Raw genomic sequence first — 18353 nt, forward strand, 5'->3', positions numbered from 1 at the left:
GTGGACTCACTTTTGGAGACACAGGATAAGGGAAAGAAGTCAGACTCAGAATTCAGCTTGAGGTATGTTACACCTTTGATTTTGGACAGTTCCGATAGCCCCAATGTTAATACTACCATAGAGGGTCAGGATAAATTAACTTTGATTGATACAGGGGCTAGAATCAGTTTCACAGATAGAGCGCCTCCTACTGGAGATCAGAAAAATAAGGAAATTTGTGAGATTCAGGGTCTAAATGACAAAGCTTCAAAGTGTGTGTCTATCCCACAAAAGGAACAAATGAAAGACATTGTAGAAACTACTGCCAGCACGAGTGAGAATACAGGCAAAGAAATTGTTGAGGTGGCTGGTCTTGCATTAGGTACAGGAATTCTAAATGCTTCTAAACCTTTGGTTCACAAGGTTATTCCTGTGCAGTTAGCCACACAATGCTGCCTGCCAGTGCAGAAGCATGATCATAGTGTAACTCACTCAGAGGCTGCAGATCTTTCAGTTTGGGCACAAGATTGTGGGAAAAGGTACACAGAAATTTTGTTTGAGGGCAAAGATCCTGCACCACAAACACAGCAACCAGTACTTCCTCCAGCAACTGAACTGGTGCCTAAGATGGAGGAGAGAGGTCTGAGTGGACCTATCTCTTTAGCATGTGTCTCTCCAACTGGGTCATTTGCTAAATCAGAGGGCTCTGTTAGGCTCACTATACACTCTCAGGCCCTAACTAAGACTTCAAAGCCCGTAGTACCAGTGGCAGCCTCTCACTCTGAAATGACTGTGACATTTAACCCTAAATGTGCATTTTTCTCTGTCCTAGACATGACTAATGATTTTCGGAATTTGCCCCTTGCCTCTGAATGCCAGGACACAACAGTGCAGACAAAAGAAGACAAATCTAGCCTGCACCTGACTTCTGCACCGCAGTGCCCACTCCTCCGAGTGCAGTGGGACCCAGGTGGCAGACATGTGGTCCAGGTCGGCCTGAATGGAACATGGACAAAGTTTGCTCTAAGTGACCTTGAGGTTGCTGCTAATTTAAAATGTTTTTTTTTCTTTTTCCTAGCAGCAGTTCGGATATAGCCATCCCAGACCAATTTTGGCACAAAGATATTTCTAGTGTTTTCCAAGGTTCCTCTTTATCACTGCAGAGATAAAGATGTTCCAAAGAAGATATTAGCTTTATGCCTTTTCTGAATATGAGATGGTTATGATATGCATTATTTGTACTACTCAGGTGTTAATCTTTGCTGTGTTTTTCTATAACAAAGTGTTTATTTGCAGAGTTAAATTCAGCCCTGAACACTTGACAGATGGAAGAATAATGCCGAAGCCTCAAAATTTGTGTTTTATGTTGTCTGTGCTATGTGGTCTGTCTTTTGTCTATTTGTTTTAGTTTAGGGGGTACCCCAGGATACATAATATTGGCCATTTCTAGAGCTCTTTTCCCCAATTTTTTTTTTAACTAGCCCAATTGCGCAATGTTCTTTTTTCCCTATAATTTGCATATGCTAAATGTAGCTTAGTTAGGGGTTATATTTTTAAGAAAAGGTTTTATTCTATATCTATACCATGTTTATTCTATGCTTCTCATTAGATTCAGTACACATTTCTGACAAATTTTTTTTATATATACATTCAGTACAGAATTATGGTCTCTCTGAAGTGCCATAATAGTTATATGCAGCACATAAAAACATATATTTTTGGAATGTCTGATTAAGAACCTTAAGTACTTGAATATTGTCTGTCTTTTGCCATAACTAAAACAAGTAAATGCATTAATATTGTTACATGCTGCCACATTCAGTACAGCCAACCTGGTCTCTCTCTCTCTTTCTCTCTATACATTCAGTACAGGCAAAATGGTTTCTCCTCCATTTTCTATCTTATTTGGATCACACTGGAGTACAGCTGCTGATTGATATCGGGACTCTTTTCAAATCCCTCCCTGTATGCACAGACATCTTTTCATCTCAAGGGCGAACACCACCAGTTTCCAGTGACTTGACTGATCCTGTGCAAACATCAGATCCTGTGCAAACATCCTTTCATTTCAAGTGTGAACCTCATCAGTTTAAAGAGACTGCCGGTTCCTGCTGGACTAATTCATCTTCATGCACCCTGACTGCAAAGACTTTTCCACACATGCTGTACACAATGTTTCCTGTTCATCGGATATAGCCACCTTCCTAAGAACGCTTTGCTGTACAATTCCTCCTATTTAACCTATTCTATGGACATTCCAGACTTTATTTCTTATGCTGTACATCCACTACCTCTTGAAATGGGGAATGAGACATTCCACAAGCTGCTGAACTTTACTGAACTCCACAACTTAAGAAAACTTCCAAAGAAGTGATTCATACTATCACTTTTTAAAATGGACTGATTGCACAAAATTTAATACAAGACGCTCATGTCTCAGTTTGGGAACTTTCTTTGGGTATTCGCCCACTGCAAACCACGTATTTAATGTTTTAATTCACCCTATCATTATCTTAATTATTGTACAAATTTTGTTATGTATTATTATGATTTTTCTTTGCTGTAAAGTGAAACACATGTACATTTCTTTACAACGCTTATCATACAAGCTTCCCTCTAACTTTTAAGGCAGTTATACATGTATTTCCAGTATCTTTTCTGACACTTGCTAATTTGGTCCTAATTTGGTTTTAATTTGGCATGGCCTATTGCATTACCATTACCAGGGTCAGATATAATATTTTCCCATATCCCATACTTAGATACTCTCTCTTATGACATCTTGGTACCTTTATACCTGAACCTCCTGAAAAAGCTTCATCCATTATGCACGGTTCACTCGCTCAACGACGGGTAAGATATAGGCATACTGGGATCCCCGCCCAGATTATGGCCTATACGACCTAAGACAGAGGTTTGAACTCGTAATGGGAACTGTTTACAACCTATCTTCATAGCTTGGAGATTCTGCAAGACAGGGGACGTACTGTTGGAGGTAAGCGAGGGTACCACAAGCTTGCCCTCATTTCAAAGAATAAAAATAAAAATAAAAAAATTATGGGAGATGTCAGCCTAGAGGCCTCTGGGAGATTATATCAATCTGACCCTGGCATGGGAAGGCAGATAGACCCTTAGTGCAGGGAAACTGTTTTAAGTAGCCCTGATTGATATATTTTAAGTTTCAAGTAGCCCTGCTTGAATCATGGCTAGCTAAAAGGTGTTAATGTCTGATTAAGAGGGTGCTTAGGACAAGGGTGCACAGATCAAGCCAGAGACTTAATCCCATCAGGTTTCTCACCCTCCTTTGTTAATTAAATTAACCATTGTCTCAAACAGTTTACAAATTCTAAACAGAAAGATACTGGGAGATACAATATTTTCTCTATTCAGAATAAGATTCCAAGGTATAAAAGCCTGCTCTCTGCAACACACAGCTCTCTCTCTTTTTCTATGCAGCTATCAAGAGCTCTCTCTTTTTCTATGCAGCTATCAAGAGCTCTCTCTTTTCCTATGGAGCTATCTCTTGGCTCTTCTGCAAGCTTCTATGTCCCTCTCTGCCTCTGACCTCTGTAAGGCAGTGAGACTGCTTGCTCTCTGCTTAAATGTAATGCTCTCTGCTTAATTGTAATGCTTATAAATATTACTTTTCTGTAAGACTATTTCTATAATATATTCTTTATATAATCACCCCTGGCTGTGCTTCTTATTTGATTCTATCCCTAATGAAACTTCTGTGAAGGAACTGAACCTGGGACCTGGCGTTTGTCAGTACGCCTTTCACTTAACCCCTACCACCTAATATTGTGGGGGCCACTTTCAAACTGACTTGAAAGTGGCCCCCACAATATTAGGTGGTAGGGGTTAAGTGAAAGGCGTACTGACAAACGCCAGGTCCCAGGTTCAGTTCCTTCACAGAAGTTTCATTAGGGATAGAATCAAATAAGAAGCACAGCCAGGGGTGATTATATAAAGAATATATTATAGAAAGTCTTACAGAAAAGTAATATTTATAAGCATTACAATTAAGCAGAGAGCATTACATTTAAGCAGAGAGCAAGCAGTCTCACTGCCTTACAGAGGTCAGAGGCAGAGAGGGACATAGAAGCTTGCAGAAGAGCCAAGAGATAGCTCCATAGGAAAAGAGAGAGCTCTTGATAGCTGCATAGAAAAAGAGAGAGCTCTTGATAGCTGCATAGAAAAAGAGAGAGAGCTGTGTGTTGCAGAGAGCAGGCTTTTATACCTTGGAATCTTATTCTGAATAGAGAAAATATTGTATCTCCCAGTATCTTTCTGTTTAGAATTTGTAAACTGTTTGAGACAATGGTTAATTTAATTAACAAAGGAGGGTGAGAAACCTGATGGGATTAAGTCTCTGGCTTGATCTGTGCACCCTTGTCCTAAGCACCCTCTTAATCAGACATTAACACCTTTTAGCTAGCCATGATTCAAGCAGGGCTACTTGAAACTTAAAATATATCAATCAGGGCTACTTAAAACAGTTTCCCTGCACTAAGGGTCTATCTGCCTTCCCATGCCAGGGTCAGATTGATATAATCTCCCAGAGGCCTCTAGGCTGACACTCTGCATCTGCCTAGGGCCCGAAAGCCCTGCGATCCAAACTTCTTTAATAAACACCTAAATTTTCCTTTTCAGAGGGGCCCCAACATGGCAGCTGTTCTCACAAACTGCCGGCGGCTGCCCCGAAGCTTTCCCTCTGCGGCGATCTGCCCCATCAGAAACGTGAAGTTACGGCAGAGGGAAAACTTCGGGGCAGCCGCCGGCAGCTTGTGAGAACAGCTGCTTTGTCGGGGCCCTTCTGTAAAGGAAATTTTGGCTACGGGGGAGGGAACATCGATTTCTTGCCGACCCTACTGGCTCCTCCTCCTCCGTACTGTCCAGCTTTCCCTCCCCTGCTGGCCGGAACTCCCCATCTTTCCCCCAAGAAATTCAACAGTTTTCCTTCCTCCATCTTCAGCTGTACCAGCAGGTCAGATTGTCTGCACAATACTCGCTGCTGCTGTGCACCAGCGGGTCTGGCTCTCAGCGAAACAAAGAGAGTTAGGCTACAGCAGCAAATACCGAAGATTTTAAAGTATAACCTTCTTTCGGCAGTATCTCCTATTGAACCCCCCCTTTTCTTTTAATGTTTTGTCGCCAGTGTAACCTAGCGCATGCGCTTTGTCTCACATGCTTTGCTACGCAGACTTACTGGGATTTTCCTCTGTTGGGCAGATGGAGAGTAGAGGGAAAAAGAAAACCTACTTGAAAACAACAGTTATTGTTAGCTCCTCTCTGCAGATACCGGACTGCATAGGTAGGACTGGGTTGAGAACCCCTGCGCTTAACTGACATTTCTCCCCGTTTCTCCCCCCCCCAAAAAAAAAAAAAATTATTTTTATTTAAGAAACAGAATCATCTTCTGTGGATCTAAATATTTTCACTCATATTTCTCTTATGTCTTTAATTTTCATGTTCTGTCCACTTAATTGCTATTCTGTTAAAAATAAAAATGTCCAACTGATGCCTTCTTTGAGCTGTGCTCGATCAGGGACAGAACTACTAATCTTTTGTCTCACAATTCGACATAGATTCTATGTCAAATTTTATAAAAAAGAAGATTAGTAGTTCTGTCCCTGTTCCAGCAAAGCTCAAAGAAGGCATCAGGTGGACATTTTTATTTTTAACAGAAAAGCAAACAGGGCAGCTGCCCTGAGCCCCACAGATCCAGGGGGCCCTACGGTCCAAACTTCTTTATTAAACACCTAAATTTTCCTTTTCAGAGGGGCCCTGACACAGCTGTTCTCACAAACTGTCGGTGGCTGCCCCGAAGCTTTCCCTCTGCGCAGATCTGCCCTATCAGAAATGGGAAGTTGTGGCAGAGGAAAAACTTCAGGGCAGCCGCCGTCAGCTTGTGAGAAGAGCTGACGTATTGGGGGCCCCTCTGAAAAGGAACATTTTGGCTACTGAGATGACAGGGCATGGAGGGAAGGAAGAATGTATGCCAGACCAAGGGAAAAGGAAGGAGGTTATGTCAGAGCATGGACGGGGACATAAAAACATAAGCAGTGCCTCTGCTGGGTCAGACCAGAGGTCCATCATGCCCACTCACACGGTGGCCCATAAGGTCCAGGACCTGTATAGTAATCCTCTATCTATACCCTTCTATCCCCTTTTCCTTCAGGAAACTATTTAATCCTTTCTTGAACCCCAATACTGTACTCTGTCCTATCACATCCTCTGGAACTACATTCCAGGTGTCCACAACCCTTTGGGTGAAGAACTTCCTAGCATTGATTCTGAATCTGTCCCCTTTTAATTTTTCCAAATGCCCTCTGGTTCTTGTAGTTTTCGAAAGTGTGAAGAATCTGTCCCTCTCCACTTTCTCTATGCCCTTCATGATCTTATAGGTCTCTATCGTCCCCTCTAAGTCTCCGCATTTTTAGGGAAAAAAGCCCCAGTTTATCTAATCTTTCAGCATATGAAAGGTTTTCCATACCTTTTATCAGTCGTGTCGCTCTCCTCTGAACCCTCTCGAGTATCTTCATATCCTTCTTAAGGTACGGAGACCAATTTTGGATGCAGTACTCTAGATGCAGGCGCACCATCGCCCGATACAATGGCAGGATAACTTCTTTCGTTCTGATTGTAATACCTTTCTTGATAATACCTAGCATTCTGTTCGCCTTCTTAGAGGCCGCTGCGCACTGTGCCGACGGGTTCATTGTCTTGTCCACTGGTACCCTCAAGTCCTTTTCTAGGCTACTTTCACCCATAACCAGCCCTCCAATCGTATAGCTGTACATCGGGTTCCTGTTTCCTATATGCAAGACTTTACATTTCTCTACATTAAACTTCATCTGCCATCTTTTCACCCACTCTCCTAGTTTGCTCTGGTCCCTTTATAAATCTTCACAGTCCTCTTTAGTCCTAACTTTACTAAATAGTTTGGTGTCGTCTGCGAATTTTATTACTTCACACTTCGTCCCTGTTTCTAGATCATTTATAAATACATTGAACAGCAGCGGTCCGAGTACCGACCCCTGCAGAACACCACTCGTGACCCTCCTCCAGTCAGAGTAGTGGCCCTTCACTCCTACCCTTTGCCTCGCCTCCTACCTGCCAATCAATTTCCGATCCATCTATGTACGTCTCCTTCCACCCCATGGTACTTCAGTTTCTGCAGTAGGCGTTCATGGGGTACCTTATCAAAGGCTTTTCGGAAATCCAAATATACGATGTCTATGGGGTCCCCTTTGTCCATCCGTTTGTTAATTCCTTCGAAGAAGTGCAATAAGTTCGTTTGGCACGATCTTCCCTTGCAGAAGCCTTGTTGGCTTGTTTTCATCAGTTTGTTCCTTTCTAGATGCTCATCGATGCTGTCTTTTATCAGCGCTTCCGCCATCTTCCCCGGAACCGAAGTCAGACTTACCGGTCTGTAGTTCCCCGGTTCACCTCTCGATCCTTTTTTGAAGATGGGCGTAACATTAGCTATCTTCCAATCCTCTGGGATCATGCCTGTTTTCAGGGATAGATTGCAAACCTGCTGTAATAGTTCCGCTATTTCCTCCTTTAGTTCTTTCAATACCCTAGAGTGGATTCCGTCCGGGCCCGGAGATTTGTCAGTTTTTAATCTATCTATCTGCTTGCATACTTCTTCAAGGCTTACTTCCATGGATGTTAATTTTTCTGCTTGATCTCCCTTGAATATTTTTTCAGGTTCCAGCACGTTGAATGTGTCCTCTTTTGTAAATACTGACGAAAAAAACATGTTTAATCTATCCGCCACTTCTTTTTCCTTCTTCACCACCCCTTTCCTATCTCCGTCATCCAGCGGTCCCACCTCCTCCCTTGCTGGCTGCTTCCTTTTAACATATCTGAAGAACGGTTTGAAATTTCGTGCTTCCCTGGCTATCCTCTCTTCATATTCTCTTTTTGCTCTTCTAACTACGAGGTGACATTCTTTTTGATGCTTCCTGTGCTCTTTCCAGTTCTCTCCTGTTTTGTTCTTTTTCCATTTCCGGAATGAAATTTTCTTATCTCCTATCGCTTTCTTCACTTCTTTAGTTATCCACGCCGGGTCTTTTGTTCAGCTCTTTTTGCATCCTTTTCTAAATCTGGGGATATACAGATTTTGCGCCTCGCTTACCGTGTCCTTGAATAAAGACCAGGCTTGCTCTACAGTCTGCGATTTCTTTGATCTGTTCCTAAGTTTCTTCCTTACCATTACTCTCATCGCTTCGTAGTTTCTTTTCTTTAAGTTAAAATTTGTTGCTGTGGTTCTCTTTCCCTTCTTTATTCCTACTTCAACTTTGAACTTGATCATATTGTGATCGCTGTTTCCCAACGGAGATGCCAGGGAATCAGGGAAGGGAAGGAGACAGATGCCAGACCGTGGGGTGGGAAGGAAAGGAGACGAGAGAGATGCCAGAGCATAGGGGAGGGGGTGGTGACAGAGTAAAATGGAGAGGTGGCAGAGCTGAAATGAATCATGTACAAAGGAGAGAAGGGGCACAAGATAGACAGCTTATGGAAAGAACATAGAAAGAAGGAAGATGCCATATGAAACGGGGAGAGGGTGAACAGTGGATGGCAGGGGCAGAGAGAGAGGGCAGACGTGGAAGGGGCTGATGCTGCATGGAAGACAGAGAGATGACAGATGCTGGCTAGAAAGAAGTGAGTGAAGACAAGATGATTAGAGCAGAAACGATAAAAGGTAGAAAAAGATTTTTTTTGGTCAATAAATAAGATTATTATTATGATATCTGTTTTTACTTAATGTTAGTAGCTAGTTTAAACCGACTCCTGAAAACATGGTTCTTGAAAAGAAATTTGGCTCTCAAAAGAAATCTTAATCATTGTACTGCTGATCTTTGGCTCTTTTGACTAATGAGTTTGCCTACCACTGCCCTAGACGAAGTGGAAAGAGCCAGGAAAGCATGACTCAAAAGATACATCTCACCAGTCAATAAAGGCTCACAAAGTTTTGGTATATAGTTTTCTTTCCAATAGTATCATTTCCAATTCCAGACAAATAAAACTGGCTGCTTATACAGATGATGTTCTCATTTCGATTGTTAGTGAGTATTCCTTGCTCTCTGGCTACTTAGTTAACTGTGAAAAAACTGAACTTTTCCCCTTAAATGATCTCATAACGGTATCTGAATTATCTAATTCCCCATTCCAATGGTCTTTTTTTTTTTTAAGTTCAATAAGTTTTTTATTATAGTTTGAATAATAGATTATCCAATTATATAAAAGAAAAAAAAGAATCTACAAGCAAATACATAATAAATCATACATAAATCCTTTTTAAGCCCACAAAAAGGGGAGGATACTACATTCGACAAAAAAAAAAAAAAAAGATATAGGAAACAATTCTCAGTTCACCTACGTGAACCTTGTATCATTCCTTACTGTTTTAGGGCATTCCTCCTCAATAACTTAGCAATGAAACATACAAGAAAAATAATACTCATTTCTGCTCCCAAAAGACATATTCAACATCATGTAACTTAACTAAATATTTGCAAGGAAATTTTAAATAAAAAGATGCCTCCAGAGCCAAAACTCTAAGTTTTAACCTCAAAAACTCTCCTTCTACATTGAGTAGCTCTGGAGACATGAGGAAAAATCCTATCTAAATCACTACAAAATTTAGTTAACCTGTTTTTAAAGTAAAGTTTCATGATTAACATTTTATCTATCTCACTCATGCATGTTATCACCAAGACAGATCGACTCTGAATCACATCTTGAGTTTCTTCCAAAAATTCAGTTAAATTAATTTCTGTTGTGACCAGATGGTCCACCTCTTGGGTGGATTCTTTTTTTTTTTTTTTTGAGGTACATAGTAATAATTATTTACTGGAAAATTCTCCACGTTGGGCAATCCCAGTACTTCTTTAAAATATTTTTTAACATTATTTCAGGTGATAGTAAATGAGTTACAGGGAAATTGACCAAGCGGAGATTTCTCGCTCTATTCATATTTTCCATAGATTCTATTTTAGCATGTATCACAGTAGAATCCTTAACAGCAGAGACTGAGACAGCTTGTAACGTATTACATTGAGCTTCTGTAGCATTTAAACGTTTATCCAAACAACTTAAATTGGAATCCACATTTTCTAATTTACAAGAAACAGATTGTGAAAAGTCCCCCATTTGTTTCATTGTTGACCTAAGAAACCCTTCAACCCTAGTGATGCCTAACCACAAATCTTTGAGAGTAATATCTTGTGCTTCCAACATAGGAGATTGTTCCTCCACTAAGCCTGAAAAATCCAAAACTTTAGGTATTGCAGTATATACTAACTTATTAGTCCGAGTGGAGGCTACTGCCTGTTTGGGGGATATAGCAGGAACAATGTTCCTACTTTCACCAGATGCTGGATGAAGGGGAGGAGATCGTTCGAGGGGACTCATAGAGGCACCCGACAAGGAAGAGTTTATATTAATTGGTGCAACAGCAAAGTTTCCGGTTGCTAGTGTTAAATGCCTATCCATGGGGCCAGAAATAGCTGGTGTAGAACTCTTCGGTTTGATTTTCCTTTTCCCCAGGTTGACCAAACATTAGCTTTATATAGTTACCATTAACGTTCAATTCCAGCTCCCCAGCTCCAAGTGGCTCCAAGGGGCTGTAGGAAGATTTATGGTAGATACTAATCAGTTACATAAACAAATTACGTCTCTGTTAGTTTTGTCTAGGGAAAACCATAAACGCTGATCCAGGTTCTGCTTTATTGCCTGTTTACACGACACAAGACCCAGGCTAATGAGAAATACTTTTATTATGAAAATAGAAAAATATAATTCACAAGCCAGTTGCAATATCTAAATATTGTACACAAAATATTTGATTACATAAATGAAACTCAGTACATAATTATCACAATACAATGGCTAGATAATTAAGTAATACTACTTGTTACACACACACTAAACAATTCCTTATAATAATAATAATCCCTGATTAGCAAATGATTACCGTATCACCAAGGTAACTTTACGAACCTTGTCCTCTATCACAATTGGATCCTTATCTAACCCAGCTGATAAGACCGTAAATTTCGTATGCTCACCCTTAATCAGGCCTCCGGCACAAATGAGGTGAAATGGAAACTTTTCTTGTTAGCTGTAGGCGATGCAGGAAATCTTTGTTAAAGGTACACGTGTTCGTCCGTCCTGGGTAAGGCAATAATTCATCAGCAGACAAGTTCCTTTTAGTGCTGAATTCAGATCTGTTTAAAAGTCCGAATTTCTCTCTCTTAGGAAGAGAGTCACACACGAGGTAACTTACAGGTCTAATTATTAAAAGAAAAGGTTACGTGCAGAACACCTGTGGGAAGATGTGAGCTCCCCCCCATCTCAACACAGACTAACTAATAATTAGCACCTTCTCACTTGGATCTCATCAGATGGCTTCCTCGGACCAATCCAGAAACAGAACTTAGATGAATAGCCTTTCTGTGTAAAGTATCATATAGGCTGGAAGACCCAGGGCCTTCCAGATAGGAGTATAACTTCCACAAGATTCACACAGTCCTATAATGAAGACACAGATAGAAGTCCTTGAATAGTATAACATTCTGGTACATACCCATAATGCATCAGGCAGAAACAGCAAAGCTGTTTACTTCTTTCTTCTTGCAAAATTCATGCTGGAAAGTTTCTTGCAGAATGGTTTCTTGCAAACCATGATTTCTTGAGACAATGGTTCAGGCTTTGATGACATCATAGAGGCCTAACCTTCAGGTGTGAATACGGAAATACCCCTACAGGGCTCCCAAGGGGCTTGGCATGCCCCTTCATCCACGCCCTGCAGCCGCGCAGCTGCGGCCACAACCATGGCAGCGGCTCACTTAAATCTGATGCGAGACAGACCCAGTGACGTCAAGAGTCCGTCTTGGTCAGTGCTTGCGGGTATCGCCAGAAAAATTGCCGCTACTGCAGGAGACAGTGAGGCATGGAACAGCCACAAGTCCCCCTTGTTTCCTCAAGTAGTTTATCTCCAGCTCACAACCTGTCCGCAGCAGCGGCACACTTAAATCCGATGTGAGACGGACCCAGTGACGTCAAGGGTCTATCTCGGTCAGTGCCTGTGGGTATCGCCTGAAAAATAGCCGCTACTGCAGGAGACAGGGAGGCACGGAACAGCCACAAGAGCCCCTCGTTCCCTCAAGTAGTTTGTCTCCAGCTCCCCCCCATTCCACTGATCTGATGCAGCTGTTAAATACTTGGGTATCATGATACATAAAGACCCCATATATAATATGGAACTGAACATAACAAGGATCAAACAAATGGTTACACAATCTATCTCAAATTGGTCCCTTCTTTTTCTATTATGGTGGGGCAGGATTGCATCAATACAAATGACCTTAGCACCTAGACTCGCATATGTTTTATCCATGCTACCCTCTCAATGTAAGAAACCATTATTTCATTGGATCAATCAAAAGCTCTCCATGTTCATTTCAAATAATAAACAAAATCCCGTATTGCCCTTACCAAACTAAAAGCTTCAAAAGAAGAGGGTGGTATGAATCTCCCTGACTTTCAATTTTATACTTTAGTTTCTCTTGCTAAATATGGAGCTCATTGGGTTCAAACCCAACCTATGCTTGATCCTCCCCCCTGGCTGGAAATGGAAACACATATTTGTCATCCTTATCCACTACAAGCCTTGTGCACTATGAATATCCCCAAGCAATTAAAAGGCTACACCCTACTGAGTGCAACACAGCAAGCTATCTGTCTTCTGGACGGTGTGGCAGACACATCACTATTTAACTGCTCTAAGATGTCCATATGGAATAATTTCAAACTCAAACATAATGGTAAACCTGCTTTTGGAGGAAATGGCAAAAATCTGGAATTTGGACAATTGCTGTATAAAGATTTGATTATACCATTCTCTGTACTATGCACTAAATTTCCTCTGATTAAACAATGTCATTCCCAATGGTTATTATTATCATCCACTATCAACTCTTTGACTTTACATTCTGAAGCTACCCTCTCTCTAAACAATTCATCGCTGGAGTATCCGTGCTCTCTCATAGGAGAGCTGTCTCTATTTTCTACAAAATTCTACATGATCACCAATACACATTCTCGCCTCAAGATCTAAATCAGTGGTTGAATATGATGACTTCACCTATTTCAGACATTGATTGGAAATTATACTGGACCAAAACCAATCAACCACTCCTCTCTTTTAGAGTTTCACAGTCCTTATATTTTGTCATGTGCAAGTTGTCTGGACCCCTCACCGTATGTGGAAAGCAAAACCGAGACCTGATCCTAAATGCTAGCACTGTCGCAGAGTGGATGGGACTCTAGACCATATGTTGTTTCACTGCACTGCCATTCATACTTTCTTGACTCGTATATGGAAAACTATGAAAAATATTACAAAGTGCAATTATGATCATACTTAGGTCTCAACACCCTTGTTTTGCCAGTTCAGATTGCCCTTCAAATCTGATTGATACTATGTTTGAAACTGCTCTCATGCATATTCTCAAAAACTGAAAATCTGTCTCTCTCAGATTACAATTTCTGAAGGAACTCGTTATGTCTTTATAATAAACACAAACAAAATGCTGCTCAAAAACTTTGTATTTCCAGAATCTTCTCTCATATTTCCACCAATAAATCGCCATGGAAATTTCTTGACCAGTTTATGCAATCTTAATCTCATAGCTGACCCCTCCAAATATCTGCTTATCTGTTTACCTGCCTATTTTCTGTTCTTCCTACTTTCTTTTCTTGCTTTAATCCCCTTTTTCTCCTATATATCTTAGTTTAGCCTGAGCATATTTATATTTGAAACTAATAGCCGATGCAACAGAATTTAGATTAATGTTGTTTAGATGATCATCCTCTGGCTTTCTTCATAATAGCCAGAGAAGCACGAAATTTCAAACCGTTCTTCAGATATGTTAAAGGGAAGCAGCCGGCAAGGGAGGAGGTGGGACCGCTGGATGAAGGAGATAGGAAGGGAGTGGTGAAGGAGGAAAAAGAAGTGGCAGATAGACTAAACAGGTTCTTTTTGTCAGTATTTACAAGAGAGGACACATTCAACGTGCCGGAACCTGAAAAAATATTCAAAGGAGATCAAGCAGAAAAATTAACATCCTTGGAGGTAAGCCTCGAAGACGTATTCAAGCAGATAGATAGATTAAAAACTGACAAATCTCCGGGCCTGGACAGAATCCACCCTAGGGTACTAAAAGAACTAAAGGAAAAAGTAGTGGAATTACTACAGCAGGTTTGTAATCTATCCCTAAGAACAGGGGTGATCTCGGAGGATTGGAAGATAGCAAATGTTACACGCATCTTTAAAAAAGGATCGAGAGGTGACCAAGGGAACTACAGACCGGTAAGTCTGACTTCGGTCCCAGGGATGATGGCGGAAGCACTGATAAAAGTCAGCATCGATGAGCATCTAGAAAGGAACAAACTGATGAAAACAAGTCAACATGGCTTCTGCAAGGGACGATTGTGCCTAACAAACTTACTGCACTTCTTCAGAGGAATTAACAAACAAATGGATGAAGGGGCCCCCATAGACATCTTATACTTGGATGAAGGGGCCCCCATAGACATCTTATACTTGGATTTTCAAAAAGCCTTTGACAAGGTACCTCATGAATGCCTGAAGAACCATGGGGTGGAGAGAGATGTACATAGATGGATCAAAAATTGGCTGTCGGGCAGGAAGCAAAGGGTAGGAGTGAAGGGCCACTACTTGGACTGGAAAAGGGTCATGAGTGGTGTTCCGCAGGGGTCGGTGCTTGGACCGCTGCTGTTCAATATATTTATTAATGACCTAGACACAGGGACAAAGTGCAAAGTTATAAAATTCGCAGATGACACGAAACTTTTTAGTGTTGTTAGGACTAAGGAGGATTGTGAAGATTTACAAAGGGACCTAAACAAAATGGGAGAGTGGGCAAATAAATGGCAGATTAAGTTTAATGTAGAGAAATGTAAAGTCTTGCTTGTAGGAAACAGAAACCCGATGTACAGCTATACGATGGGAGGGCTGGTAATGGGTGAAAGTAGCCAAGAGAAGGACTTAGGGGTACTGGTGGACAAAACAATGAAGCCATCGACACAGTACACAGCGGCTTCTAAGAAGGCGAACAGAATGCTAGGTATTATCAAGAAAGGTATTACAACCAGAACGAAGGAATTTTCCTGCCATTGTATCGGGCGATGGTGCGCTCGCATCTGGAGTACTTCAATAAGATAAGTTACTCTGCATTTCATATTCTGCTCTTTTCACTGGTTTTCAGCATTATATCTGCTTAATTTCTCTTCTCATCCCTGTTTCTTACTAAAAAAAAAAAAAAAAAAGCACAAAAAAAGCACAAAAAAATAAACCCTTCTCTTTCCTCTGTTAAATTTTATTTCCTCTTTCCTCTGTTAAATCTTATTTCCTCTTTCCCTTTCCCTTCATAGGAATAAGAGTAAGACTTATAGTCCCACCAATCCCAGGGACAACTATTCATATATAGAGACCCATATAATCAGGACTACTCAAATCAAGTCACTTCACAACCAATCAAGATGACCTTTATTCTATGCAATCACTGTGGTGCTTTAATTCCAAGACATATTATTTGGAGGCTTAAGGCTTGCCCCATCTGTCTTCAACTTGCCAGTATTAAGGAAGAGCTCTGCAAACTTAAACAGGAATTGAATACAATTAAAGCAGCTTCCATCACTCCACAAAATCATACCAACTAACCACCTCTACCTCAAAGAATATAACAGCCCAGGAATAAATGGGTCACAGTAGGCTCAGGAAGACTGCGACATGTAACACAGAAACATCCACCTTCACTAATATTACCTCTACAGAATTCCTTCGCTCCACTAGTGCACTGCGATACTCAAGAAAACAGAAGGGAGGTGGGACTGGAACCAATGAAGGTAACTCAAGAGAACAAGCGTTCCCTAAGTACAAATAAAAAAGCCAAAAACAGAAAACTATTACTGTTGGGGGATTCAATCATCAGAGGCATTAACATTGGAACACAGGGCGAAGAGACCAAAATAGTGAAATGTCTTCCAGGATTCTCAGCTACCAGGAGTTCAAGGCAAATACAGACTATAATTAAGGAAGAAACTAAGGATTTTAACACTGATGTTGTTATCCATCTGGGAACAAATGACCTGGCCAACAACTCCACACTTGCAGCACAGAAAGCTTTTCGGAAGCTTGGTGAGGGCGTGAAACCTTTTGTAAAGACTTTAGCTTTTTCTGAAATACTGCCTGCATATGGAAAGGGAGAGCAAAGAGTGAAAAACACAGAGGACTTTAATAGATGGCTCAGAGCCTGGTGTCATCAAGAAGGCTTCAGGTACATAGGAGGATGGGGAAATACATGGAAGGACCAGAAGCTATATTGCACTGATGGGCTACATATTACTACACCAGAAAAAAGAAACCTTGCAGAGAAATTTAGACAATATTTTTCTAGGAATTTAAACTAGAAGGTGGGGGTGGTGTATGTACGAAGGACAATTATAGAGACCACCCCCGGCAAAAGAAAAGATATGATAGTAGTAAAGGCTGCAACATAAGCAATATCAGCAACTCATTTCTTAGTATTGCAACGGAAAGTGAAACGACACAAAAATCCATACGAAAAAGGAGATTATCGCTGAAAAATAGCTGGAAAGCGATGACCACAAATGCTCGCACAAATGCAGTCTAAGCAAGCCCTGATGTTAGAGGCAGATCTAGATATTGTTGCTATCACAGAGACATGGTTCAGTGAATCACATGAATGGGATGCAAACATACCGGGATATAATCTTTTTAGGAAGGACAGAGATGGTCATAAAGGAGGAGGAGTAGCTGTCTATGTAAAGATCAATATCCAAGCGACCGAAATGCAAGGGACCTGGGGAGAGGAAGAAGCGATATGGATTGCTCTGAAAAGAGAAGATAGAACTTCTATCTACGTGGGTGTAGTCTACAGACCTCCGACTCAATCGCAGCAAATTGATAAGGATCTGATTGTGGATATCCAAAAGTTTGGAAGGAAAGAGGAGGTTCTGCTGTTGGGAGATTTCAACCTGCCGGATGTGGACTGGAATGTTCCGTCTACGGAATCGGAAAGAAGTAGGGAGATTGTGGATGCCTTTAAAGAGGCTCTGCTCAGACAAATGGAGACGGAACCCACAAGGGAAAAAGCGATATTGGATCTGGTCCTCACAAATGGAGAGAGTATCTCTAATGTTCGAGTGGGTGCTCACCTGGGAAGTAGCGATCATCAAACGGTTTGGTTTGATATAACGGCTAAAGTGGAGAGCGGCCGCACGATACTTAAAGTCCTAGATTTCAAACGTACGGACTTTAATGCAATGGGAAAGTACCTGAAGAAAGAGCTGTTAGGATGGGAGAACATAAGAGAAGTGGAAAGACAATGGTCTAAGCTGAAAGGAGCGATAAAAATAGCTACGGACCTTTATGTGAAGAAAATCAATAAAACAAGAGAAAAAGGAAGCCGATATGGTTCTCTAACCTAGTGGCTGAGAAAATAAAGGCAAAAGAGTTGGCGTTCATGAAATATAAAAAAACCCAAGAAGAGGAGAGCAGAAAGGACTACAGGGTGAAACTGAAAGAAGCCAAGAGAGAGAGATACGTTTGGCGAAGGCACAGGCGTTAGAACAAATGGCTAAAAATGTAAAAAAGGGAGATAAATATTTTTTCAGATATATTAATGAAAGGAGGAAGATAAAAAATGAAATTGCTAGGCTAAAAGATGCTGGGAACAAATATGTGGAGAGTGATGAGGAGAAAGCAAATGTGCTAAACAAATACTTCTGTTCTGTGTTCACAGTAGAAAATCCTGGAGAAGGACCGAGATTGTCTGGCAAAGTTACATGAGAAAATGGAGTAGATTCTGCGCCGTTCACGGAGGAGGGTGTTTATGAGCAACTTGAAAAACTGAAGGTGGACAAAGCGATGGGACCAGACGGGATCCATCCCAGGATACTAAGGGAGCTCAGAGAGGTTCTGGCGAGTCCTATTAAAGACTTGTTCAACAAATCTCTGGAGACGGGAGTGATTCCTGGGGATTGGAGGAGAGCAGATGTGGTCCCTATTCATAAAAGTGGTCACAGGGATGAAGCAGGAAACTACAGGCCGGTGAGCCTCACTTCAGTTGTTGGAAAAATAATGGAAGTGTTGCTGAAAGAAAGGATAGTGTACTTCCTTGAATCTAACGGGTTACAGGATCCGAGGCAACATGGCTTTACAAAAGGTAAATCGTTGCCAAACGAACCTGATTGAATTTTTTGATTGGGTGACCAGAGAGCTGGATCGAGGACATATGCTAGATGTAATTTAC

General features: G+C 41.2%; 1 protein-coding gene across 1 annotated transcript in view; it reads right to left on the minus strand.

Moving 5' to 3' along the window:
• LOC117359286 (V-type proton ATPase subunit d 1) overlaps positions 1-18353 on the minus strand; it is a 642574-nt gene that overhangs the window by 289778 nt on the left and 334443 nt on the right. Inside the window, exon 5 of the mRNA XM_033941795.1 lies at positions 2234-2255. Within this exon, the coding sequence (XP_033797686.1) occupies positions 2234-2255 (22 nt within the window). The remainder of the gene's footprint in view (positions 1-2233; positions 2256-18353) is intronic.

Source organism: Geotrypetes seraphini, chromosome 4, assembly GCF_902459505.1.
Source record: "Geotrypetes seraphini chromosome 4, aGeoSer1.1, whole genome shotgun sequence".
Classification (NCBI taxonomy): Eukaryota; Metazoa; Chordata; class Amphibia; order Gymnophiona; family Dermophiidae; genus Geotrypetes; species Geotrypetes seraphini.